Genomic DNA, 27084 nt, shown 5'->3' with positions numbered 1-27084 from the left:
CATAATGTGTCTGCACATTTTAGACAGTATCATCAAAGAGACCCCAGGTGTTTACACTTCTGGGGTGTTGAGAGGGTGACTCCATCTTGGAGAGGTGCGAACTGGGTAAGAGAGCTTTCAAAATGCGAAACCAAATGGATCTTTTTAACACAAGCTCTTGATCCTAAGGGGTTAAATATCGAGTTGGAGCTCAATTGCTTTATTAGTGATGCTTAAATTGAGATCCAATCCCCTGTGGTGTTTTATATATATTTATACATTTATATATATATATATATATATATAATTCTATGTCTTTTTAATGTTTTATAGTCTTACCCAGTTCTATAATCCTATTTATTCTTTGTGTGTATATATATATATATATATATATATATATATATATATGTATGTGGTTTTATGTATAAATATATATCATGTCATATTTATTATGTTTTTATGAGATTATTGCTATCTGGCGCTGTATTAAGGTTTTATATTTTTATATATTTATTTCAGCTTCATGATTTTAATATGGTAGCTGAGTAGATTGATTGATTTTTTGAAGAGTGTCTTTATCTATGTAATATGTATTTTATATACTATGTTTTATATTTGTGGCAAAATAGATTTGGTACTGCTTATAACATCAACCCGGCCACCTGAATCTTGGGACAAGGCTGGTTAAAACTGCTGTAATGCCCTTTGATAATGCCCTGTGAATTATAAATCTATTGGCTAAATCGATTTGACCATTAGAGGGAGCAGTATGTTTAATGCGATCCGTGTATGGTGTCATGCCAATATAGCAGTGTGAGGAGTTCCAATACAGGAAGTATGTAAAAAGTGGAGCCGTCCTTTGCTGACAGTTCCCAGGATGCAGCTGGTTGTGAGCTGATGTTTACATCCTGTTCCTGCACCACTTCTGGTTCACGGAGAATGGCGGGTCATGGGCTCATTATTTAATTGGACTGCCGTGCCGTATAGCAATGCCCCCGTGAAGAAGTCGGAAATGAGGAAACGCGTCGGGGGTGGCTATACGGCGTCCACTAGAAACTGTTTGTTGACGGGGAAGGAGTCTCTGGCATTCGGTGTGCCTAGCGGGACCGCGGACCGCACTCTTAGCGCTACCAGATCCTGAACCAGTTACTGTTTTGCTCGTAACGATCTTTTAACAAGTGAGTGTGATGTGAATTGTTTTGTAAAATAAGTTTATGCCAAAACGGTATCACGCTATGGAAGTGCCTTTTGTTTTATCACCCATGTATTATATGTGAGAGGAGGATTGCTTGTAAAGGCCAACATTACCGGGAGGAAGCTGTCTGATTGATCCAAGCTGTTTGATCTATCCATGCTTTTTCAGTCTATTCCATGAGAGTGGTTAGGCATGGTTTTCCGGTGAGTGTGTTTTTTGGCCATATTCCCAGCACTGGTGATGGTGACATCTTGTGGTGATCCTTATATCAGCACGACCAAGACCTTCTTCATACTGTGGTTTACAACAAAAGACTTTTTAGCGCTGTATATAATTTTATAAATTGTATTAAGTTTTATGCTAATCAGAAGACATTTAGCACTCTATGCACTTTATGATAGGAAGGTTTTACCATCCTTGCGCTACTGAAGTTCTATAGAAATTGTTTTGATGAATTTCTGTGATGAATTTTGCCTGTATATGAGTTTATGTTTTGAAGTAGCAGCACAATCTATATTGAGTTTAATATCCTGTCAGCGCAGAGGATCACATTAACCCATTGAGTGGTTTCATTTTGTGTTATTTTATATATATATATATATATATTCATATTTACCCTCTGTTATAAAACATATCCAATAAAAAATTTTAAAAATTGTATTTTTTCATAAATGTAGGTCAAAAATATATTCTGCTACATCTTTGGTAAAAAAAAATCCCAATGAGTGTATATTGATTGGTTTTCGTGAAAGTTATAGGGTCTACAAACTACAAGATATATACTGGAATTTTTTTTTTATACTAGTAATGGCAGTGATCAGCAGACAATCTGACACTAACTGACACTGAGATTTGGCTAACTGCCACTGACATCAGCAGTGACACCAATACAATGATCAGTGCTAATGCTACACTGTATTAATGACACTGGCTGGGAAGGGGGTAATATCTGGCAATCAAAGGGTTAAATGTGTGCCTAACACAGACATCCCAAACTGCAAAAACGAATTTCAGGGAGGTGGCACTCCGCGCCCTCCCCTCACCAATTTAACACAACTAGAGGATGATCAAATGAAATGGAATCAGTATACAGAGGTTTACTTCTTCTGAGAGATATTAAAAAACACTCTAACCACTGGCTGGTACTGCTGGGGGAAACACTGGCTGGTACCAGCCAGGAGACTCCCGTCTCCTCACAGGCCGAGTGAAATTGATATTACTCCATCTGTGACTCAGAGTGTCAGGACGGAACCGGAAATATACCGGAAGCATCGGCTTCGATCTGACAGCTCAACTGACAGCTGAGATATCACGCGGCAATTGCGGGTGTCAGGGAGCCACAGGCTGCATGCGGTAGACTCCCTCACCTCTCGGGAGACTTGGGATATCTGCTAATAATGTTCATAATGTGTGGTGATTTTAGTAAGCAAAGCAAAGCTAAGCTTTGCAGGAAAACACAAAAACAGGCACAATGCCGCTTTCAGAAGAGAGCTTTGTGTTGTTTACATACACAAAGCTCTCTCCTGTCACTCGCTCCGATGATCGGCGGGTCCCAGCCATAAATCATTGGCCGGGAACTGCTGATTGTCATTTGGTGAAGCCAGTGACAGCACAGGCGGGCGCGCGTGCCTCCTACCCGGAAATGCAGAATCACGTGGATATACCCACACGGCCCACACAGTAGCAGCAAAATGAGTGCACGGTCGGCAAGTGGTTAAACCCAAAAATAAAAATGTAATATATTGCAGCTTACCAATCTTTAAATGCAGTGGCTGCATTTATTTTCTTGTTTGAGGGCTGGTTCACAAGAGAATTGAGGTCTGCGTTCCTGTGTGATTCCTGTGCATTCCCCTGCAGTGTGATTTTGCAGCCCAATCATTTGAATAGGCTGCAAATCTTATCGGAATACTCAGGAAGTAGTGCATGCACTTCTGTACTCAGTACTGTGGTAGCACGCGATCTGGTGCGTGCAAGCGCACTGCGTTTGTCATTTGTGTCTGGGAAGCCATTAACATTGTATTGGCACACTCTGCAGATCGTAAAGGGAGTGCATTTTGAACGTGGTGCGAGACATGCACTCGAAACACGCCTTTCCTGCACCGCGTTCTAGTGTGAGCTGACCCTTAGACTTTTTCCCCTTATTCTGACCTAGTGATCTGGCCAATAAGTCTGTTATTTTTCAACTTCCTTTAACAGACAAAACTATCCAGCAAAAGTAGCAGTATTAGGGTTGAGAAAAACCACTGAAAGGGTTGCTTTCAATAATCAGCTTTTTTAAATTCATGTAAAATCTTTATCCCAAAAGGAAAAAACTGTTCTGTTGCTATAACTGCTTAACCACTTCCGGACCGCCCACCACATATATACTGCGTCAGGGCGGCCCGGCTGCGCAAAATCATAAACATGTACATGATTTTGTGCATTGGCTTTTGGTTGGCGAGCACACGCCACAGAAGCACTGCTTCCACTGTGATTGGACACTGCGGGAGCCAATCAGCGGGTCCCTCCGATTGTTCCGTGGAATGACAGAGCTGTGGTCTGCCTATGTAAACAAGGCAGACCGCTGTTCTGTCACAATGTCCCCCGGGTACCCGCGATCGCTCCCCTTGGAGACAGAACGGCGGTCTGCCATTGTAAACATGGCAGACCGCTGTTCTGTCAGTAATGAACACAGAAATACTGTGTTCCTCTTATTTAGGACATCAATTTTATTTAGGTACAGCATTGCATGACCGCTCAATTGTCAGTTAAAATAACACAGTGCCGTATCGCAAAAAATGCCCTGGTCATTAGGGGGTAAAACCTTCCAGTCCTGAAGTGGTTAAACATCTTTCCAGATTAACAATGTGGGAATAACAAATATATTGTAGCGCAAAAGTTGAACCAGTATTTACAACTCACGAATAATTCCTGGGTAGGGAACCAGGCTGTGGCGATTCAATAAACAAATGTCCATAACCAGTCTTAGGCCCCTTTCACACATGGGAGTTCCTTCGGCAGACTTCGTTTTTCTCAGCGGGGGATCCGCTGTGTGCGGAGACAGAGCTGTTAGGTCCCCGCTGTTCACTATGGGGGAATCGGATGAGACCGGACCGCCTGTCAGTTCTCATCCGATCCGCTGGATGGATGGAAAATAGGGTTTCCATCCGTCAGGTTTGACGGATCGGATCGGATGTCAGCGAACATGTCTCCGCTGACATCCGATGCCCCATAGAGATGCATGGGGCATCCGTTCAGATCCGCCTGAAAAACTGACAGGCGGATCTGAACGGTCCGCTAGTGTGAAAGGGGCCTTAAAGTGGTTCCAAAGTCAGAAGGTTTTTTTTATCTTAATACATTCTATTCAAGATAATTGCCCCATGATCCGGGATGCCAATATGTGAACGGAGCCTTAACCTCTTCCCTACCGGCGCATTGTAAAATGATGCTGGCAGGAATGTCTCCTCCCTCCGGATGGACATCATATGATGTCCGCCCATTCTCGCCTCTCTCCCGCGTGGCGATCGGGGATAGGGCGCGTCTCTCGGGACACAGCCCATCCCCGATCAGTGTAAAGAGGCAATAAAAAAATGGCTCTTTACCATGTGACCGGCTGTGTCCAATCACAGCTGGCCACATGCACTGTCCCTGTGCACGCCGCTCGTGCATGCCCCCAGGGGTACGCATAGCGGCGGTCGGGGATGGAGAGTGTTACTCTGACACAGTCTATCCCCGATCTGGGAAAAGAGCCAATGAAATTGTCTCTTTACCACGTGACCGGCTGTGTCCAATGACAGCCAGTCACAGAATGTCAACAAATGCACGGTAACTAGCCGTTACCGGGCTCTCCTCCTCACACACCGATCCTGTGTGAGGAGGAGATTGCGGTAACAGCTAGTTACCGATTACAGTGCACACCTAACAAACACACACTGATTGCCCCCCCCCCCAAAAAAAAAGGACCTGTCACCAGCCCGTTAGGTACTCTGATGACAGGTACTAAGGTACTCTGATGGGCTGGTGACAGGTATTCAGGTACTCTAATGACAGGTACTTGTGTACTCTGATGACAGGTGCTCTGATGACAGATTCTCGGGTACTCCAATGACAGGTACTCTGATGACAGGTACTCGGGTACTCTCATGACAGGTACACGGGTACTCTGATGACAGGTGCTCTGATGACAGGTACTCGGGTACTCCGATGACAGTTACTCTGATGACAGGTACTCAGGTACTCTGATGACAGGTACTCGGGTACTCTGATGACCGGTGCTCTAATGACAGGTACTCGGGTACTCCGATGACAGGTACTCTGATGACAGGTACTCTGATGACAGGTACTCGGGTACTCCAGTGACAGGTACTCGGGTATTCTGGTGACAGGTACTCGGGTATTCTGAGTACCTGTCATTAGAGTACCCGAGTACTCATCACCAGCCCATCAGAGTACCCGAGTACCTGTCATCGGAGTACCCGAGTACCTGTCATCGGAGTACCCGAGTACTTGTCATCAGAGTATCTGTCATCGGAGTACCCGAGTACCTGTCATCGGAGTACCCGAGTACCTGTCACCAGCCCATCAGAGAACCCGAGTACCTCTCTGTAGCCAATCAGAGTACCCGAGTACCTGTCTTCAGCCCAGAATACCCGAGTACCTGTCTCAAGCCCAAAGTACCCGAGTATCTTTCTCCAGCCCAGAGTGCCCGAGTACCTATCTGTAGCCCATCAGATTACCTGAGTACCTATTTGCAGCCCATCAGAATACCCGAGTACCTGTCTCTAGCCCATCAGAGTACCCAAATATCTCTCTGCAGCCCATCAGATTACCCAAGTACATGTCATCAGAGTACCCAAGTATCTGTTACTAGCCCATCAGAGTACCTGGTTACCTGTTATCAGAGTACCCGAGTACCTGTCACCAGCCCTTCAGAGTACCTGAGTACCTATCTGTAGCCCAATGGAGTACCCGAGTACCTGTCTCCAGCCCATCAATGTACCCATGTACCTGTCTCCAGCGCATCAGAGTACCCGAATACCTCTTTGCAGCCCATCAGAGTACCCGAGTACCTATCTGCAGACAATCAGAGTACCTGAGTAGCTATTTGCAGACCATTAGAGTACCCGAGTACCTGTCTCCAGCCCAGAGTACCTGAGTACCTGTCTCCAGCCCAGAGTGCCTGAGTACCTATCTTCAGCCCATCAGATTACCTGAGTACCTGTCTCAATCCCATCAGGGTACCCAAGTACCTCTCTACAGCACATTAGAGTACTCGAGTACCTTTCTGAAGCTGATCAGTGTACCTAAGTACCTGTCTGCCGCCCATCAGAGTACCTATCCGCAGCTCATCAGAGTACCTGAGTACCTATCTGCAGCCCATGCCTCCTAGAATATGTGTTGGGGCGTTTGCTTTCCAAAATGGGGTCATTTTGTGGGCGTTTCCATTGTCCTGGTGCTCCTGGGCCTTCAAAAGTGTGATAGGTTGTAATGAAATTAGATGTGAAATTTATGCTCCTAGAACACCTGACGGTGCTCTTTGCGTGTTGGACCTCAGTATGTGATCACAAGTCTCACACATGTGGTATTGCCATACTCAGGAGGAGTAGCAGAATGTATTTTGGGGTGTAATTGCAAGTATGCATATACTCTGTGTGAGAAATAACTTTTTATTATGACCATTTTGTGTAAAAAAAAAAAAAGTCTTAGTTTTCCCAAGAATTGTGGGAAAAAATTACAACTTCAAAAAACTCACCATGCCTCTTACTAAATACCTTGGAATGTCTACTTTCCAAAAAGGGGTAATTTGTACTGTCCTGACATATCAGGGCCTCAAGAAATGAGATAGGCCGTCGGTTCATCAGGTGTGATTAGGTGTGTTCAATTTTCAATGATTGGTACCATAGATTGTAGACTCTATAACTTTCACACAGACTAAAAAATATCAACTCATTTGGGTTATTTTTACCAAACATATGTAGCAGTATAAATTTGGCCCAAATTTATGAAAAAAATGACTTTTTGACCAAATTTTTTTTTTTTTTTTCAAAATTTTCACTCTTTATTCACTTATATCGCAAAAACTGCATAACTGAGTAATTATCATTCAAAGTGTGAGAGTGCTGAAAGCTGAAAATTGGTCTGGGCAGGAAGAGGTTGAAAGTGCCCTGTATGGAAGTGGTTAAGAACAATGAGAATGATCACCCATCTGGGATCAGTAACGTTACATTACAAAAAGTAAAAAAGTATGGTATGTATAACACACACTCCAGGGACTCACTAAGCTGAACATTTGATACTCTGTAATATTCCCTCCTTCTTATCTTTACTCCCTCCTCCAAGCTAAGTGTTTTTAGTAAAACATTAATGCACCCATACGTTGGGCCTCTGGCCTTTGTCACTGATCTCCACCTATAGAATGACGTCACAACTGTACAGGAAACAGTATATCAGCAGCTGCCATAGTGCACACAGTCAGAAGTGCAGAAGAAGAAGAAGAAGAAGAAGAAGAAGAAGAAGGGAAACATCGAGAATATACAAGGGAAGGTCCAGCATCTAAGGAAGATAAAAACATGTATTTCCTCCCAGAGTTCTCCAAAGAAACATGGATTCTGCTAATCCTTTTGCTGGCACTTCTCACTTAGTGAGTATATCATTGTTTCCTAACTAACTGATTACTTTTACATACTCTCTCTGTATATGTGTGCTTATTTTATTTATATAGACTTTGTATAATTATTTTTTGCTATGTACTTAAAATTGTGACTGTTTTATGGCTCATGCACACTGCAGCGCAAAGAAGCTCAAAGAAGCTGCTCCTACAGGCTTTTAGCCTTTTTTGAGCTATTTTATCTGTCTGGAAACTCCCCTCCATGTTAGGCAATGTGTCCATGCACACTATGGCTTTTTCAGGAGTTTACAGGCATATGCTCTTACAGGCAGAAAACCCCCCCAACCAAATTAGCGTTAGAGGAGTGCCCAAAAAACGCACAAAAACGTGGATGAGCATGAAAAACCATGAAAAAACTCAAAGAAGCTCAAAAACACACAATTAGGAATAATTAAGGGTTTGGGGAGGGTTTGTGAAAAAAAAAAATGCTTATGCTCAAAGAAGCTCAAATGAGCTTAAAGAAGCTCAATAAAAACATACAAAAGAGTACAAGCTTCTTCAAGCTGAAATAAAAGCAGCATTTTTTTTTTTTTTTTTTTTAGCTGCAGTGTGCATAGCTGCTCAAAAGGCATTGTTTTTGTTATTCAATTGTTTACCTTTTTCCCCAAATCAAAAGCATGATATAGAGCCCGCATATGGAAGTAATATATTCTTGTTGCCTTTTTACACTGACTACATAATGACACTTGAAAATTGTTTGGTTTATACAGGCAATGAGAATTTTTTTTTTTTATTAGAACAAATGTTATACATGAGGTTCAGGCCCCATTCACACAGGGGCGATCCGACTTCGGGGGGCGACCTCCGAGGTCGCGGTGCGAGCAGCGCGCCGCGACCTCGGAGCGGCCGCCACGGACTTCATAACATTGAAGTCTATGGCGGTCGCCTCCGGGTCGCCCCAAAGAAGCTCCGGACCCTTTTTCTAAGTCGGAGCGACTTGTGTCGCTACTATTAGAATTGGTCCGCAGCTTCCCTATGGAAGGCGACCTACGGCGACCTGTGAGGCGACCAGGTCGCCTCACAGGTCGCCTTAGTGTGAACGGGGACTCATAGTGACACTTGCATATATAAACAATCATCCTTCTAAAAAAAAAACAAAAAAAAAAAACAATAGTGCCACAGCCCAGTATAAACAGGACTGTCAGCTCTGATTATGGGATTAGTATAATGAATATTGTTAGCATTTAACCCTACCCACACTGAGCGATCCTAAATGCACATCAATGCTAAGCGCTACGCAAACTGTTGGCGCTATATAAATCCTGTATAATAAATAATAATGCTCAACACCAGAATTCCATGGTATTCTATTGAGTGCGTTCACATCTGAGCAATATGTTGTTGCTAAACACCCAGAAAAGGTAGAGGAACTTTTTGTCTCCATGCACACTGGGCTAACAAAAAGGGGCATTCCCTTGGCAGAAAATGAGTGCTGCCAATCAGTGCCCATCAGTGCCTCCTCATCAATGTCACCTATCAGTGACACCTATCAGTGCTGCCTCTCAGTGCCTATCAATGAAGCCTCATTAGAATCAATCAGGGCCCATCAGCGCCTCATCGTCAGTGCTGCCTCATCAGTGCAACTTCATCAGTGCCCATCAGTGCAGCCTCATCAGCACACATCAGTGGAGGAGAAAAATTACTTGTTTGCAAAATGTTATAATAATCTATGAAAAACATTTTGGGGTTTTTTTTCTGGCCTTTTTTAAATTTATTTAGCAAAAGCAAAAAAAAAAACCCCAAAAAACCAAACAGTATTGATTAAATACCACCAAAAGAAAACTCTATTTGTTTAAAAAAAATGATCAAAATGTAATCTGAGTACAGTGTTGCATGACCGCACAATTGTCATTCAAAGTGTGACAGCGCTGAAAGCTGAAAATTGGCCTTGGCAGGAAGGGAATAAAAGTGCTCAGAAGGTAAGTGGTTAAAATATGCCTCTAATTGTCCTAATGTGCCTGGACACATAAGATAACATTGAGCTGCTTCTACAGGCAACACGCAAAACTCTTGTAGAAGCAGCCCTTAGGGTCCTTTCACACGGCCGCTCCGTGTGTCCGCAAATCATCCTATTTTTTTGCGGATGATTTGCGGACTTTAATGTAAGTGAATGGCACTGCGGATGTCAGCGGAATACCATCCGCTGACATCCGATTTTCCTCCTTTCAGTTCTGTTCCATTTTTTGGAATGGAACAGAACCCTATTTTTTCATCCGTGTAAAAAACGGAAAGGAACGAAAATCGGATGTCAGCGGTGTCATCCGCTGACATCTGCAATGCCATATACTTATGTCCGCATATCATCCGCAAACGGATGGGATGATATGCGGGCACACGGAGCGGATGACACAAATGTCATCCGCTCCGTGAAAAAAAAAAAAAAAGTCCCGCAGCAGACTAAAGCAGCGGAGCGGCCGTGTGAAAGAAGCCTTAGGGGTATGATCGCCTGTTTTTGTCTCTATAGACTTTAATTTGAGCCCCTGAAAAATGCCAGAAAAAGAGGACCTAACAACCATCTCCTCCTTCTAATAAATAGATTTCCATTGGCTAAATAAAAAATGATCAAGCCTAAAAATGCTCAATTAGAGGAGTTCCACCCCACCACGGAAAAATTAAAAGTCAGCAGCAACACGTACTGTACTGTAGCTGCTGACTTTTAATATTAGAACACTTACCTGTCCAGGAATCCAGCGATGTCGGCACCCCAGCCAATGTTTCCATCGGCTCTCGAGTGCTGCCACCACCATGACTTGTAAGGGAAACCAGCAGGGAAGCCTTGTGGCTTCACAGCTGATCTCTACTGCGCATGCACGAAGTACACTGTACTTTCTGAATGGCCTGGCAGGCGGGAAGGAGGAGGGGAGGGAGAACTTCGGACGGACCTCAGCGTAACGAGGTCTGACGGAAGTGGGGACAGGTACCTGTCAAAAAGAGGTACCCGCTCCCCCCTCCCCCCCGAAAGGTTCCAAATGTGGCACTGACTGGCCCGGCAGGAGAGAAGGAGGGGGGTCGAACTTCTGATGGACCTCACCGTGGCGAGGTCTGGCCGAAGTGGGGATGAGTACCTGTCAAAAAGAGGTACCTGCTCCCTCCTCCTCCCCCGAAAGGTGCCAAATGTGGCACTGAATGGCCCAGCAGGCGGGAAGGAGGAGGGGGTCGAACTTCTGATGGACCTCATCGTCTTTTTTCCCCCACAAATAGAGCTTTCTTTTGGTGGTATTTGATCACCTGTGCGATTTTTATTTTTTGCGCTATAAACAAAAAAAAGTGTGACAATTCTGAAAAAAAAACAATATTTTTTACTTTCTACTATATAACATTCCCAATAAAAAAAAATTTAACAATCTAATTTTTTAATCATTTTAGGCCAATATGTATTCTGCTACATATTTTTGTTAAAAAAAATCATTAAGTTTATATTGATTGGTTTGCGCAAAAGTTAGCCACTGATTGGCTCCCCCTGTGGCCAATCGGCACATGCCCCCGCTAACTGTCCCGCAAAACAACGCACAGGTACTTAATTGCGCAGGACAGAGTGAACCTGCCGCAGTATAAGTACGGCGGTTTGCAAGAGGGTAATTACAGAGAGGGACAGAGTTAAAATGTACACAGGGGAGGGACCGGCAATCCATAAAATGTATTCTATTCTTATCTTTGTTAGTGAGACATGCCTGGAGCTTGAAGGGAATGATAAGCATAGGGCATACATGACAGGGTGGAAGGAAAACCAGGCAGTAGGGGGTTAAATTAGTTGTTGGGATATGAGAGGTCAGGACTCTTACCTTATTGGCAGAGCAGACAAGGTGATGGGGGAGAAGCAGGAGAGAGAGTAATTGGAGGGGAGGAGTGAAGGGGCTTCACTTGCAGACTGGAGATCATAGAAGAAACGTCCATCCCACCTGCCCTGGTGATAACGTTTTCTGTTGTTCTGCTAAGGAGGTTGGACGTTGGCAGTTGGGGTCCTGGACGAGGTTCCAAAACATGGTGTGGAATGATAAAATGGTGGGATCCATCTCAGGTATGGAGTCCTATGGTTGGTCTGGTTCAGTCTAGACCGCCTGGGTAGTGTAAGGTGGTAGGGGTCTGTGGTCAGTTAGGACATACCTCCCAACCGTTCCAGAATCCACGGGACTGTCCCGGGCTGAAGTCCCCGGAAAATCTGGCCGGCCATCTCTGCTTCCCCCTCCTTCTCCCAGCTCCGCCCCCGTCTTCGGCTCCCGCTCCTGCCTCTCAGCGGCAGTGACTAGCGTGCGGGGTGCAGCTGGTACTTTCGCACTGGGCGCAAAATGTTGAGGGGTTATTTGTTTCGCGGCCGTGTCGTCCCTGGGTCCGATGTCCCTGCCAGCCGCGAGAGTTTACAGTCTAGCACCACTGCCTGCACTGAACAGTGAGGGAATCGCTGCAGCGGGGAACAATCACAGGAACCTGTCAGGGAAAGATAACTCCGCGGCCGCCTGACACAGACTATAGTTAAAAAGTGCTTTCAGCTGCTGGAGGGACATAGATACAGGGCATGGTTTCTGTAAATGTTCCATGCTGCAGCAGGCTGTCCAATTCACTCCTGCACTTTTTAACTACTGTCTGTGTCAGGTGGCAGCGGAGTTATCTTTCCCTGACACATTACATGAAGTGCTGAGAACAGGACCTGTGGCCGGGTGCAGCGGGACTCGGGAGTAGCCCTGGAAAAAGTACATGCTGAGAGTGAGTAGACGGCTGTGTGTGATAGAGGCAGAGGCTGGGCGGGATTGCCGTGTGCCCCATTGTAGAGGGGAGTTTGTGGGACTACAATGTCCAGCATGTCTATGTAGGAGGGGCTCTCCCCCCTTTTCTCTCCTCCCCCCTCTTTCTTCTCTCCTCCCTCCCTTCCCATCCTTTCCCCCCTCTGTCCTCACTTCCTCTCTCCCTCCCCTCTCCCTCCTCCCTCCCCTCTCCCTCCCCTCTCCCCCCCTCTCTCCTCTCTCCCCCCCTCCCTCCCCTCTCTCCCCCCTCCCCTCCCTCCCCTCTCTCTCTCCCTCCCCTCTCCCCCCTCTCTCCCTCCCTCCCCTCTCCCTCCCATCCCTCCCTCCCCTCTCCCCCTCCCTCCCTTCCTCCGTCCTCTCTCTCCCTCCCTCCCTCCCTCCCTTCCTCTGTCCTCTCTCTCCCTCCCTTCCTCTGTACTCTCTTTCTCCCTCCCTCCCTTCTTCCGTCCTCTCTCTCTCCCTCCGTCCTCTCTCTCCCTCCGTCCTCTCTCTCTCTCCCTCCGTCCTCTCTCTCCCTCCCTCCGTCCTCTCTCTCCCTCCATCCTCTCTCTCCCTCCCTCCGCCCCCTCTCTCCCTCCCTCCCTCCCTCCCTCCCTCCCTCCCTCCCTCTCTCCCTCCCTCCCTCCCTCTGTCCTCTCTCTCTCTCTCCCTCGATCTGTCCTCTCTCTCCCTCCCTCCCTCTGTCATCTCTCCCTCCCTCCCTTTCTCTGTCATCTCTCCCTCCCCCCCTCTGTCACCTCCCCCCCTGTTGTCATCTCTCCCCCCCTCCCTTTTGTCATCTCTCCTACCATCCTTTTGTCCTCTCTCCTTCCCTCCTTATTGTCCTTTCTCCCCCCCTCGCTCTGTCCTCCCTTCCCTCTCTCTCTTCCCCCCATTCTCTCCTCTCCTCCTCCCTCTGTCTCCTCTGTCACCCCCTCCCTCTGTCTCGCCTTCCCTCTATCTCCTCTCTCACCCCTCCCTCTGTCTCCTCTCTCACCCCTCCTGTCTCCTTTCTCACCCCCCCATCTCCTTTCTCACCCCCCCTGTCTCCTTTCTCACCCCCCCTGTCTCCTCTCTCACCCCTCCCTTTGTCTCCTCTTTCACCCCCTCCCTCTGTCCTCTTCCTCTCCCTCTCTCTGTCCTCTTGCCCCTGCCCTCTCTCCCACTCTTCCTCTCTGTCCTCCTCCCCCCCACACTGTTTTCTCCTCCCTCCCCTCTTTCCCCTTTCCCCATCCTCTCTACTCCCCTTCCTCTGCCCCCCCCCTCCTTTCTGGGGAGGGGGGAATTGGTGAGAAAGCCTGAGGGGGGCAGTTTATAAGAGCAGAGGGGGAGTTGGTGAGAGAGATGGGGGGGGGCATTAGTAAGAGAGGAGGGGGAAATAGTGAGAGAGCAGGGGGGCACTAGTAAAAGAGAAGGGGGATAGTGAGAGAGCTGGGGTAGGACACTAGTAAGAGAGGAGGGGGAACAGTGAGAGAGTTGGGGGGTTATTAGTAAGAGAGGAGGGGGAATTGATGAGAGAGCTGGGGGGCATTATTAAGAGAGGAGGGGGGAATTGGTGATAGAGTTGGGGGGTTATTAGTAAGAGGGGAGGGGGAATTGGTGAGAGCTGGGGGGGCACTAGTAAGAGAGGAGGGGGAATAGGTGAGCGAGCTGGGGGCAGCGCATTAGTAAGAGAGAAGGGGGGGGAATTGGTGAGAAAGCTGGGGGGACATTAGTAAGAGAGGAGGGGGGAATTGGTGAGAGAGTTGGGGGGCATTATTAAGAGAGGAGGGGGGAATTGGTGAGAGAGCTGGGGGGCATTAGTAAGAGAGGAGGGGGGGTTGGTGAGAGAGTTCGAGGAGCATTAGTAAGAGAGGAGGGGGAATTGGTGAGAGAGTTGGGGGGGTATTAGTAAGAGAGGAGGGGGAATTGGTGAGAGAGTTGGGGGGGCATTAATAAGAGAGGAGGGGGGAATTGGTGGGAGAGTTGGGTGGCATTTGTGAGAGAGCTGGGGGGGCATTGCTGAGAAGTATAGGGTGGGGGGCATTGGTGAGAGAGCTGGGGGGGGGCATTTGTGAGAGGTGAGAAAGCTGGGGGCATTAGTGAGAGCTAGGAGCATTGGTAAGAGAGCTGGATTTTTTTTAGCACACCCCTTAAGCCCCTACCATCAAGACTTTAGCCACACCCACATTTTGCCGTTACACGGGCCGCAGCTCACTTACTCCCTCAATTGTCACTCATTCTGAAGTTCAAAAGTTGGGAGGTATGAGTTAGGATAGTTCTCTAGGAGCTGATTTGGCGGCTGGGGACAGAACCTAACTTAATGGTACCACAGACTCCAAAGTTGTGGGAGATGGTATCATCAAGGATCTGCAACCATTCTTTGATCTGGATTGGTTTGACTGTTTTATGTTTTTCTGTTATTTATGGTTTTGTTTAATAAAAGGCCGAACCAGCCATTTAATCCCAATGCTGAGTTAGTGTTGTAATTTAAAAGTAAAGGGGGGTGGTTTTGGGTACTGATCCAGGTAATATGGCTAAACAGGTGGGATCTGAACTACCCTAGTCATGCCAATTCACAAAATAAATCCCAACCTTAAAAATAGGAAGAAGTGAAGGTACCATCTTATAATGAACTTGTAATGTCTGTTTAGAGGGAATACATGGAAATTAACAGCACACTAGGACGGAAGACGCAGCTATCTGTAGTCTGAGAAAATAACCTGAAATCTTAGTAGATACGGTATATTCTATGGAGATAGACTTAAATAGAAATTGCATGTTAGCTGTAGGCTCATTTGTAGAGGAACTGCAGTCTGCTCTCATGATTTGTAATAAAAACATCTTTGCTATTCTGAAGCTTCCCTCCAACCACTTTGCATATTATTTTATCCATACACAGTACTGTGATTCTGTACTTGCCAAATATGCTGCAGAAATCTCCCTCTACTAAGTCTGGCTGCAGCCATTTTAACTGTGGGCAGCTGAAGCTGCTGCCTGTTCACAGAGGCACACAGACACACACACATACTGTATATACACACACACACATATATATATATATATTTATATATATATATATATATATATATATATATACACACACACACACACATACAGTATCTCACAAAAGTGAGTACACCCCTCACATAAATATTTTATTATATCTTTTCATGTGACAGCACTGAAGAAGTAACACTTTGCTACAATGTAAAGTAGGGAGTGTACAGCTTGCATAACAGTGTAAATTTGCTGTCCCCTCAAAATAACTCAACACACCATTAATGTCTAAACCGCTGGCAACAAATGTGAGTACACCCCTAGGTGAAAACTCCAAATTGGGCCCAATGTTTCAATATTTTGTGTGGCCACCATTATTTTCCAGCATTGCCTTAACCCTCTTGGGCATGGAGTTCACCAGAGCTTCACAGGTTGCCACTGGAGTCCTCTTCCACTCCTCCATGATGACATCACGGAGCTGGTGGATTTTAGAGACCTTGTGCTCCTCCATCTTCCATTTGAGGATGCCCCACAGATGCTCAATAGGATTTAGGTCTGGAGACATGCTTGGCCAGTCCATCACCTTTACCCTCAGCTTATTTAGCAAAGCAGTGGTCGTTTTGGAGGTGTGTTTAAGGTCGTTATGTTGGAATCCTGCCCTGCAGCCCAGTCTCCGAAGGGAGGCGATCATGCTCTGCTTCGGTATGTCTCAGTACATGTTGGCATTCATGGTTCCCTCAATGAACTGTAGCTCCCCAGTGCTGGCAGCACTCACGCAGCCCCAGTCCATGACACTTCCACCACCATGCTTAACAGTAGGCAAGACACACTTGTCTTTGTACCTCTCATCTGGTTGCTGCCATACACGCTTGACACCATCTGAACCAAATAAGTTTATCTTGGTCTCATCAGACCATAGGACATGGTTCCAGTAATCCATGTCCTTAGTCTGCTTGTCTTCAGCTAACTGTTTACGGGCTTTCTTGTGCATCATCTTTAGAAGAGGCTTCCTTCTAGAACGACAGCCATGCAGACCAATTTGATGCAGTGTGCGGCGTATGGTCTGAGCACTCATACGTTCATACGTCTATTTCCCAATGACAACCTCTGGATATGACGCTGAGCACGTGCACTCAACTTCTTTGGTCGACCATGGCGAGGCCTGTTCTCAGTGGAACCTGTCCTGTTAAACCACTGTATGGTCTTGGCTACTGTGCTGCAGCTCAGTTTAAGGGTATTGGTAATCTTATAGCCTAGGCCAGCTTTATGTAGAGCAACAATTCCTTTTTCAGATCCTCAGAGAGTTCTTTTTTTTTTTTTTCATAAATTTTATTGAGACTCAGAGAGTTCTTTGCCATGAGGTGCCATGTTGAACTTCCAGTGACCAGTGTAAGAGAGTGAAAGCGATAACACCAAATTTAAAACACCTGCTCCCCATTCACATCGGAGACCTTGTAACTCCAATGAGTCACGACACCGGGGAGTGAAAATGGCTAATTGGACCCAATTTGGACATTTTGACTTAGGGGTGTACTCACTTTTGTTTCCAGAAGTTTAGACATTAATGGCTGTGTTGAGTTATTTTGAGGGGACAGCAAATTTACACTGTTATACAAGCTGTACACTCACTACTTTACATTGTAGCAAAGTGTAATTTCTTCAGTGTTGTCACATGAAAAGGTATAATAAAATATTTACAAAAATGTGAGGGGGTGTACTCACTTATGTGAAATACTGTACATATAGACAGACACACTCCCATCACTGCTTGCCTGCACATTTCTATCCATGGATCTCTGCAGTCTCCTGATATTTCCACTCTCATCCAGCCCCCTCCAGCTTTGCAGCTCTCAGTGGCTCTCCTTTGACTCACCCCTCATCCCTTGCTAGCAAACTCTCACGAGAGTGAGAGAGAGCAGTGCATGTCATCATTAACCTAGGCTTTTTACCAGACAAGAAAGAGGAAGTGGACTGTATAAGGTATTTACTGGCAGAAGAAAAAAAAATGTTTTACTATCCAAAGTTAAAACAACAAGGACATAGAATTTAATAGATGGTAAGATGAAAAAATGACAGAAGGTCCGCTTTTGTAAAATCTGGACCAAATGAAAAGTAGTGCCATTCCCCATCAGGGCCGATCCCAGGGTCACAGGCGCCTGGGTGCAGAAATTTTTCTGGCGCCCCCACATGGGCGTGGTGATCTTACTAACTCCTCCCCTTTACAAATGTTTCTATGGCAATGGCTCAAACACAGAGATGCTCCCCTAAGAAGTCATCCTTACCCCGGGACCCTCCCACGATCTCTTAACAATAAACAAATTACAGTAAGAGAAGCACAGTACTCTAATGGGAACTGGAGGGGGTCTCTCTAATGGACACAGAGAGGGCATCTGTTAGAGAGTCTGTTAGACAGAGCCCCCAGACAGGAGATGGTCAGAGACTGCAGACTTGATACAGGAGATGGTCAGAGACTGCGGATATGATACAAGTGATCAATGAAGTCTCATCGGTGCCCACCAAATGCAGATTACCAGTGCCCAAGAAATGCAGCCTACCAGTGCCCACCAAATGCAGCCTACCAGTGCCCACCAAATGCAGCCTACCAGTGCCCACCAATGCATCCTCATCAGTGCCCACCAATTGCAGTCTACCAGAGCCCACAAAATGCAGCCTACCAGTACCCACCAAATGCAGCCTACCAGTGCCCACCAAATGCAGATTACCAGTGCCCACCAAATGCAGATTACCAGTGTCCACCAAATGCAGCCTACCAGAGCCCACCAAATGCAGATTACCAGTGCCCACCAAATGCAGATTACCAGTGCCCACCAAATGCAGATTACCAGTGCCCACCAAATGCAGCCTACCAGTGCCCACCAAACGCAGTTTACCAGTGCCCACCAAATGCAGATTACCAGTGCCATGACATGGCTCCTGGTTTTTAACATTGGCATCTATAGGAAATCTCGGTCAGCTTGACACGACACTATTTCCGAACCACAAGTGACAGGGACACCAAACTTGGGGAATACCCACAACTACCACATATCCAATTTTGGGGTCGGCCAGCTTGCCCAGGTAATGTACCATGCCGTAGTCCAGGGTCCCCTTAATGTGCTCCCCAAGTTTGGTTTCCCTGTCACTTATGGTTCGGTAGCAGTGCCATGTCAAGCTGACCAAGATTTCCCATAGAGCTGGTGTATTTACATGCATTCAGAAGAAAAAAAAAAACACCAGACGCCATCACATGCTGCAGACTACTTCATTGGATTATTGTTGTGCTAGTCATTACATACTGCAGACCCCTGAGCAAAGCCTTCTATATAAATTGCAGTGAGATGCAGCACTCTATTGTATAATATGTCTGAATTCAGAACTCATCTCCACCAAAATCAGTAAATTACCCTACATGCCCATATGAGGGAAGTCTGTTCTGTACCTTTCATGTCCCTGAAATGCTGCATTCTATTCATAGACTAAAATGTATGGCATTTTTTCCCTCTGCCTCTAAAGGCTCCTGCATGTTCGCCTGTGTCCATACACACATAGGTTTTTAGAGTTTATTAGTGGCAGATTAAAAAAAAAAAAATCACTGCCAGTTTTGGCAGAAAGAAAAAGCTTGACATTTACACTAGGTATATATAGCACTTGAGCTTTAATCCACTTAAATGGTCAGAATAAAATGGCATTCTGGCCATTATAATGAATTATCGCCCAAGAGCTTGATGCCTGTAACCACGTTACAATGTCAGGCGCTTTTTCTGGAAGGATGAAAGGCTTCTAAGAGAGTTTACAATACATTGTGTGTGCATGAGACTTACATGTCATGCCCATTGAACACAGTAATCAGTGATGTGATTGGCAGAGCCTGCACATGTCATCTCCCTCCAGATTTCACTTTATGAATCAACCATCTTACAGCAGAAACAAACATTGAGCACTGTCAGCGCGCCATGTACAGGTAAACTGTTGACTCTGTGGAAGCCACATTCTATTACATACCTTCACCTCCCGCTTTACCAATCCTGCATAGATGGAACACGCTGCGCTCTACACACCTCAGAGGAGCTTCCATGTACTTCCGGTCTGAGGGACAGAGAAGGCGGAGACTCCGAGCCACATAAAGAGCAGCAGGGAGCCTAGTGATGACATAAGGTGGGCGTGGAAAAAGGTCCGACGTCACTGGTTGCTAGACGCTAAGCGGTTCTAGCAACCAGAGATACAATACAGCCGGAGGAAGAAAGAAAGCAGAGGCTGCGCCGCTTCCGGGCTGGTCAGTAAGTAAGCGCTGCTGGGGATTGGAATGGAAAGGAAGGATTTACTAGTAGTCTGACTGGCTTGGCTCTGCACAGTATCCGGAGGAGACAGTGGAGTCAATGGCAGCTTCGGCCGGCGCCGCCCCCTTTTCAACAGTTTGAAGCGCCTGGGTGCACCGCACCTCAGGCACCCGCCTGGGATCGGCCCTGTTCCCCATGACAGCACAATCTGTTGGTATTGCTTATTTTTTAACCTGGCTTTCCGGATCGGGGGCGAAATCGCCACGTTTCTGCCCACGATCCCGAATCGCCGATTACGATTCCTGGTACTTTCAATGGCACCCAATTGTGGGGTGAATTTGCCGCAATTGTTGCCCGACGAATCGCTGTAAAATCGAGCAAACAGAATCGGCTGACGCCTTTTGTCCCAAAGAAGTTCCGAAACTTCTTCTGGGTGACAGGCGTCCCACGATTCTGTTTGCATGATTTTACAGCAATTGGGGCGCCATTGGAAGTAACGGGGATTGCAAGCGCCTCTCGCGTTTTGCGGTGACTCAGGATAATTGGCAGAATCACGGCAATTCCGCCCATGACATGGAGCTTTAAAATCCAACCTCAGACAAAATCTTTGTTGTAGTTTTGGATAGAGTGGGGAAGGGTTAAAGTGACACTAATCTCTAGTTTAAAAATATACCTGTTTGAGGATGTATCCTTAAAGCGATTGTAATAAAAAAGGTACCTGCTCTGTGCAATGGAATTGCGCAGAGTGGCCTGAACATCCTCTTCTTGGGTCTCCCGCCGGCGCTCCTCTCTGTCTAGTGCAAAAGATAATCTGTCAGCAAAAGATAATCTCGAACATGTAATAATACAGATCACCTACAGAAAATATTTGTATTGTGAAGATGCGCTGGTCAAAAATATAGGGATTGCTGCACTAAAGTTCCTGAATATTAGGAAAAAGAAAAGAAAAATATAAAAGAAGTGCGCTATCCTGTAAACAGTGTGATCATAAATCACTGATGTAAAATAGATCTATCAATAAAGACCTGAAAAAAACACAAAATGGTCTCTAGTGTAGAATTGTCCAACCATATGGATGCTACATAATACAAGTACCATGCAATAAATTGCGGTTCTAAGAAAAAAACCCTCCACATGTAGGGTTAATAAGCATTGCAGTCCTGTATTTGTATGTGTATGTGAACTGAAGAGATAGTTCTGTCAAAACCACAGGAGCACAACAGAAATCACCCACAGGACTTCTAAACACAAGCGGGCATGAGCAGTTGAAACATCAATACGGTGTTAATAGGAGGTAGTGCTCACTTACCAGCTAGCCGCGGGCAAGCGGCATAAAAATCCAGATTACCAGATTCGGGGGGCTGTTGGTGATGGGATTTGTTTTTTTTTTAGGCCAAAAACAAGATATAATAGAGTACTGACAAAGCCAGTTATTAAGAAAAACTCCTTTATAACTGGCTCTGAAATGTTTTAAAACTGGCTCTGTGAGTAATACTTTACAACTGGCTTTGTTAATACTGCAATGTCAGTTATAAAACATCACTCACATAGCCAGTTATAAAGGAGTATAGTATTGCTTTATAACTGGCTTTTTGAGTATTACTTTTAGTAGTGCTTACAAAGCATGTTAAATGTTTAATCTATAGTCAATTTTTCTGTGTAGAACGGTCTTCCCTTCAGCCTGAACCAGGCACACCGCTGCTGAGAGAGAGAGAAGTGCCCAGAGCCAGTGGTGTAGCATGGGTTGTTAGCACCCTGGGTAAGGCAGATAATTTGTGCCCCCTAATCCGTGGGCTTTCCTATTCTCAGTTTGCTCCGGTCTAGTCACATGATCCCTTGTGTTAGTCAGTGGTGGCTGCAGGGGAGAGTAGAGAGCGCTTGACAATGGACGGTAAAGCCTGGAGCGGCGATATCACCCATAGGTTCCTATGTCCCATCTGTTATTGGTGCTGCCTCCTCTCCCCTGCATACACCACAGGCTCACACAGGAGATAATGTGACTGGACTGGAGCAGCCTGAAGATAGGGGTATACATCTTTTCTACACAGGTTAGCCAGAGAATTTTTTAGGCTGCTTCGCTTTAAACTGTAAATTATATTTTAATCCCTCCCCATTGGTGGGTATTGGTGGAGTTAATTAAAACCCGTTGTGCTGCATTAGTGGCCACTAGCAGTGTTTTTTTTAACCCCTTCATAAAGGGGTTAATTAATACTGACACAGGTGTCACTAATGCAGCACAAAGGGGTTAAATAACGGTCACTGGTCACTAATGCACCAGTGACCAGTGGCAGAACATTAACCCCCTTCTTGCTAAGGAGGTGAGTGAGAGAGAGATAGAGGGGGGCTAAGAGAAAAAGGGGGGCTGAGAGAGGGAGGAGGTGAGTGAGAGAGAGTAGGGGATTGAGAGGCGGGGGGTAAGAAAGAGAGAGGAGGGCTGAGAGAGAGGGGGGCTGAGAGAGGGAAGAGGTGAGAGAGAGAGAGAGGGGGGCTGAGAGAAAGAGGGGGGCTGAGAAAGAGAAGGGAACTGAAATGCGGGGGGGGGTAAGAAAGAGATGAGGGCTGAGAGAGAGAAGGGGGCTGGAAGAGAGGTGTGGCTGAGAGAGAGAGGAGGGCTGATAGAAAGAGGGGGGCTGAGAGAGAGTGGGGTGAGGGGGGAGATGAGAGAGAGACCCCTAGTCCTGTCCCTATCTGCAGTCCCTCTTCTGCCCCCCTATCCTAGTCTGTGTCTGCAGGTATGTCTGTGTATCAATGTATGATGATGCCAATACCTTCAATGCCAGTCTCCTTGATCTGGGGGTGCTTTGCTCCTTTCAGTGGCTCCCTGGCAGCCTGTGCCTCCAGCCTGTCCTTGTCCTTATTGCTGATGTTGGAACAGAGAGGAGGTTGAAAGAGACAGAGTCTAGGCTTTGGGAGGTGTCGGGTGCTGTTCTTCCTCTACGTTCAACTTCTACGTGGCATCTGACAGTGGGGCTGCCTACTTGCTGCCTGGAGATAGATACCTGCACCCATATGACGCTGTGCCATGCTCCCGTTGCCACGGAGCCTGCCATGACATCCAGGCCAACACACTTGGGATGGAGCCCCTCTACATTTTGCACCCGGGGCCAAAGCCCAGCTGGTGGAGCGAGCCCGCTAGAGAGGACCCACTTCTGCTTGATATCGACATGAAGAAGCGGGAACATTTGACTGTTGACTTGTCTGGCTCTGCGGCCAATCAGCCTTCTGCTCGGGGGGGGGGGGGTGTGAGTCACATGCCCCTTGGCATTTAATTCTTGCATGAACAGCTTCAAAGATGCAGCATCACCATCCCAAAGGAGGAGGATGTCATCAATATACCTCCTCCAGAAGACTAGCTGGGATCTAGGGCAGCTATCGATGACATCCTCCTCCCACTTGGCCATGAACAAGTTAGCCATGCTGGGTGCAAATTTAGCGCCCATGGCCACTCCCCTATTCTGCAAGAAGAAAGAGCCACCGTGCCAGAAATAATTGTGACCCATAGAAAACTCTAAGAGTGTTAGAATGAAGTCACACTGAATCCTGGATAGAGTGCCCAATCTCAGATAGTAAGAAACAGCCTCCAAACCCTGTTGATGGGATATGATAGTGTAAAGTGACGACACATCTGCCGTCACCCATAGATAGCCTTCCTTCCAATCCAACCCACTCAGTTCATTCAAGACCTGAGTAGAGTCCTTCAGGTAAGAGGGAGTCTGACCCACCAGGGGTTGCAAAAAATGGTCCACATATTTACCTGCCCTAGAGGTCACAGAATCGATCCCACTTATGATCGGCCGACCCGGCGGACATAGGGGATTCTTGTGAACCTTCGGCAGGTAATAGAGGACAGGAATCCTGGGAGCAGATGGTACCAGATATGCTCTTTCCTTCCTAGTCAGAAGGTTATCTCCATAACCCTTATCCACCAATATCATTAGTTGTTTTTTATAATCAGTTGTTGGATCTTTAGGGAGTAGGAGGTAGGTATCACGATCGGAAGTAATTCTATCCATTTCAGCTATATAATCTGCGACATCCAACACTACAATTCCTCCTCCCTTAGCTGCTGGACGCACCACTATGTCTTTCCTGTCCCGTAGAGATTTCAGACCTTTGGAGAAACTAAACTGCATTCTCCTTTCTTTAATCGGGAGTCGGTCCAAATCCCTAACTATCAGATCTCTAAAGACAGAGACAGCAGGTGCTACTGGACCAGGAGGATTAAAGAGTGAGGAATTGGATAGAGAAGTGTGTTGTACAACAGATGCTGGGATAGAATCAGTCCTCGGGGGTTTGGAGAGCATGTATCTCTTGATGTTCATATTGCGCACAAATTTGTGCACGTCGATGAAGGTGGTGAACTTATCAAGAGGTTTGGGGGGGGGCAAACTTGAGACCTAAATTTAGCACGTGCTTCTCCTCATTAGAAAGAGAAGCACTGCTCAAATTAAAGATCCCAGAATCCCTTATTTCCACTGCCTTTTTTGCGCGGACCCTCCTCCCCCCTCTGGACCCTCTTTTAGGTCTTTTGGTCTTTTGCTCCTGGGAGTGGCCAACGGAAAATCCCATCTGTTTGGTGGTTCAGGATAAAAGAGTATTGTTTAGTATCACTTTATATTGAACTTCTGTCTGTTTTTCTTTTTTTGCTGTTTTTGAGGATTTCTATTTATTTCTTTCCTCATTGACGCCTGACTTTTCATTTTTACTCACATCTGTCATCTGCTGTTTTTTTTTTTTTCAGCTATGGGATTTGGCCTTACAGAATTTTCAAAAAGCATGGAATACCAGGTCCTAAACCCCTGCCATTTATTGGGACTTTTCTTGAAAGCAGAAATGTAAGTATACAATCTTAATCTGTTTATGGCTAAGTTTTATGTTAACCAGATTTAGAATTATCTCTAAAACCAAAGGGCTTGCTTACATATTTGTGGTGACTGGTGTTTTTCTGCACTGGATAAACGCAGCCATTGCAAGCCCAGATCGCAAGGATAACTTGCCACAAATGTGTGGCAGTGTTTAATTGTAAGTCTTGTAACCTTGCTGCACATTTTCATTGGCAAGTTGTACACTTGCAGAGCACTTAAAGCACAAGTTCTATGACACTTTTCCAATTTGTAGAAAATTTGTGTGGCAAGTCTCTAACAAGAGCAAAGTTGCAGTGGTGAGTCTACAGCAAGAGCTCTGCAAGTCACAGTGACCCCTGTGGTGGGATGACTATTGCTCAACATAACTGGACCAGAACTGGCAGCAGACTTGCAGAATGTTTGCAAAGAAAGTTAATCTGGAGTTATGCAATGTGGACTTGATGCAATTGTTCAACAAACTTGTGAAGCCGGCCAAGTCTAGTAATAGCTTAGCAAGTAATTTTCAAACTTGCAGCACAATTGCTTGCTATCTGGGAGAGCACATAGAACACAATTGTTTTCTAAAAAAACATGCCACTGCTTCAGGTGGGTCTGCTATCACAATTGTTCACACCTTTCACATGTTCGGAAGCATTAGCTCAGCTCATCTAGCTGTGTGTATAGTGGAAAATCAGAAGAATCTGGACAGCTGCACCCCGAAAATATTGTCAAAAGTATTGCGACACCTGCCTTTACACGCGCATGAACCTTAATGGCATACCAGTCTTAGTCAGTAGGGTTTAATATTGAGTTGGCCTACCTTTTGCAGCTATAACAGCTTCAACTCTTCTACAAAGGCTGTCCACAAGGTTTAGGAGTGTGTCTATGGGAATAATTGACCATCTTTCCAGAAGCGCATATGTGAGGTCAGGCACTAACATTGGAAGAGAAGGCCTGGCTCGCAGTCTCCACTTGAATTCATCCCAAAGGTGTTCTATTGGGTTGAGGTCAGGACTCTGTGCAGGCCAGTCAAGTTCCTCCACCCCAAACTCGATCATCCATGTCTTTATGGACCTTGCTTTGTTCACTGGTCCGAATCATTTGGTGGAGGGGAGATTATAGTGTGGGATTGGACTTGGCTCCTTAGTTCCAGTATAGAGATTTTTTTCATAAATTCTTTATTAAAAGGTATGCAAAAAATACAGAAACCGTAATAAAACATAGCATCATAGTCTAATTATCTGTGGTATATAACTAGAAAGAAATCAACGTGAGCCGAGAAGATTCAACCCCGGCGAATTCCCGCAGTCAGTAAAACAAACTAGGCATCACAAAATATCAGGCAATTATAACAACAGACCTTGCCATGTGATATCTGAAGGTAGAAGGGAACGACCTCCACAGGCATCTGTCTCCTGGCCGGTATAAGAAGGCAGTGAACCCCCGAAATGAAGTAAGATGAGGAGGAGAAAAAGTTCAGAGGAAAGAAGAAGGGGGAGGAAGGGGGGGAAGAGAAAAAGAAAAACTAAAAAGAAAACAAGGGGGATGAAAGCTGCCGTTTTCAGCAGAAGCCAATTTACATCACTTTTTTTTTGTATTCCCCAGAGTAAACAAACTAGTGCCAATAAAACCACTTTTAAAGAAACTGCTCCCATGTGCCTTTCTCTGTGGCCACAAGATCTTCCATTTCATTTATGTTAGCCATTTTTCTTAACCACATGGCCACCAAGGGAGGCTGTGTCTGCTTCCAAAAAAGGGGGAACCAGCTCTTTGCCGCTGTAATCAACAAAGGCAGAAAGGATCTCCTATAGGATGAACCCAGAAACCGGTGATGGTGCAGCAGGAATGGAGCGGGGTCCAAAGTAAGCTTGTGATCTGTGAATTTTTGGGTAATCATCATGGCCTCGGCCCAGTAGGGCCGCAGAAGACGACAAGACCAGAAGACATGAAAGAGAGAACCCGGCTCCTCTCCACATCTCCAGCATAGGTCTGAGCAATGTGGGAACATCTTATGTATTTTCATCGGGGTGTGATACCATCTGGTTAAAATTTTGTAACCTGATTCTTGATGTTTGGAGCATATGGAAGTTTTGTAGGAAAAGAACAAGATTCTTTCCACCTGTATGTCCATAAAAGATAATCCCAGATCCTGCTCCCATCTAGTAATACTGTATATGGGGGTCTGTATGCGGGCAAACAACATTTGGTAGGTCTAAGATACTACGTGACACAAAGGGGAACGCTCTGTGCATAGGGTCCTGAAAGTAGTAAGTTGCCTCCTGAAGGACTCTGCGAGTGGCAGAGAGCTGAGAAAGTGTGTTAATTGAATTTTCTGCCAAAAAGATATTCTCTCCAATGCCAGACTGTCTTGAATTTGCTGCCTGGTAAGCCATTGTCCATTTACAATGAAGTGCCGGGTTTGGTACACCCCAGTCGATTTAAGTCC

At 45.9% G+C, this 27084-nt stretch overlaps 1 protein-coding gene across 1 annotated transcript in view; it reads left to right on the top strand.

Annotated features, from left to right (window-relative positions):
- The first annotated feature begins 7636 nt into the window (after positions 1–7636).
- The window catches only part of LOC309554868 (cytochrome P450 3A24-like), a 77238-nt gene continuing 57790 nt past the window's right edge, over positions 7637–27084 (top strand). The window contains exons 1-2 of the mRNA XM_082256590.1: positions 7637–7793; positions 24536–24629. Coding sequence (XP_082112716.1) covers positions 7723–7793; positions 24536–24629 — 165 coding nt within the window. The 5' untranslated portion in view covers positions 7637–7722. The remainder of the gene's footprint in view (positions 7794–24535; positions 24630–27084) is intronic.

Source organism: Pelophylax lessonae (assembly GCF_965119305.1).
Source record: "Pelophylax lessonae genome assembly, chromosome: 1".
In the NCBI taxonomy this organism is placed as follows: Eukaryota; Metazoa; Chordata; class Amphibia; order Anura; family Ranidae; genus Pelophylax; species Pelophylax lessonae.
Note: the sequence above shows the minus strand (reverse complement) of the source record. Positions and strands in the feature narration are given on the sequence as shown.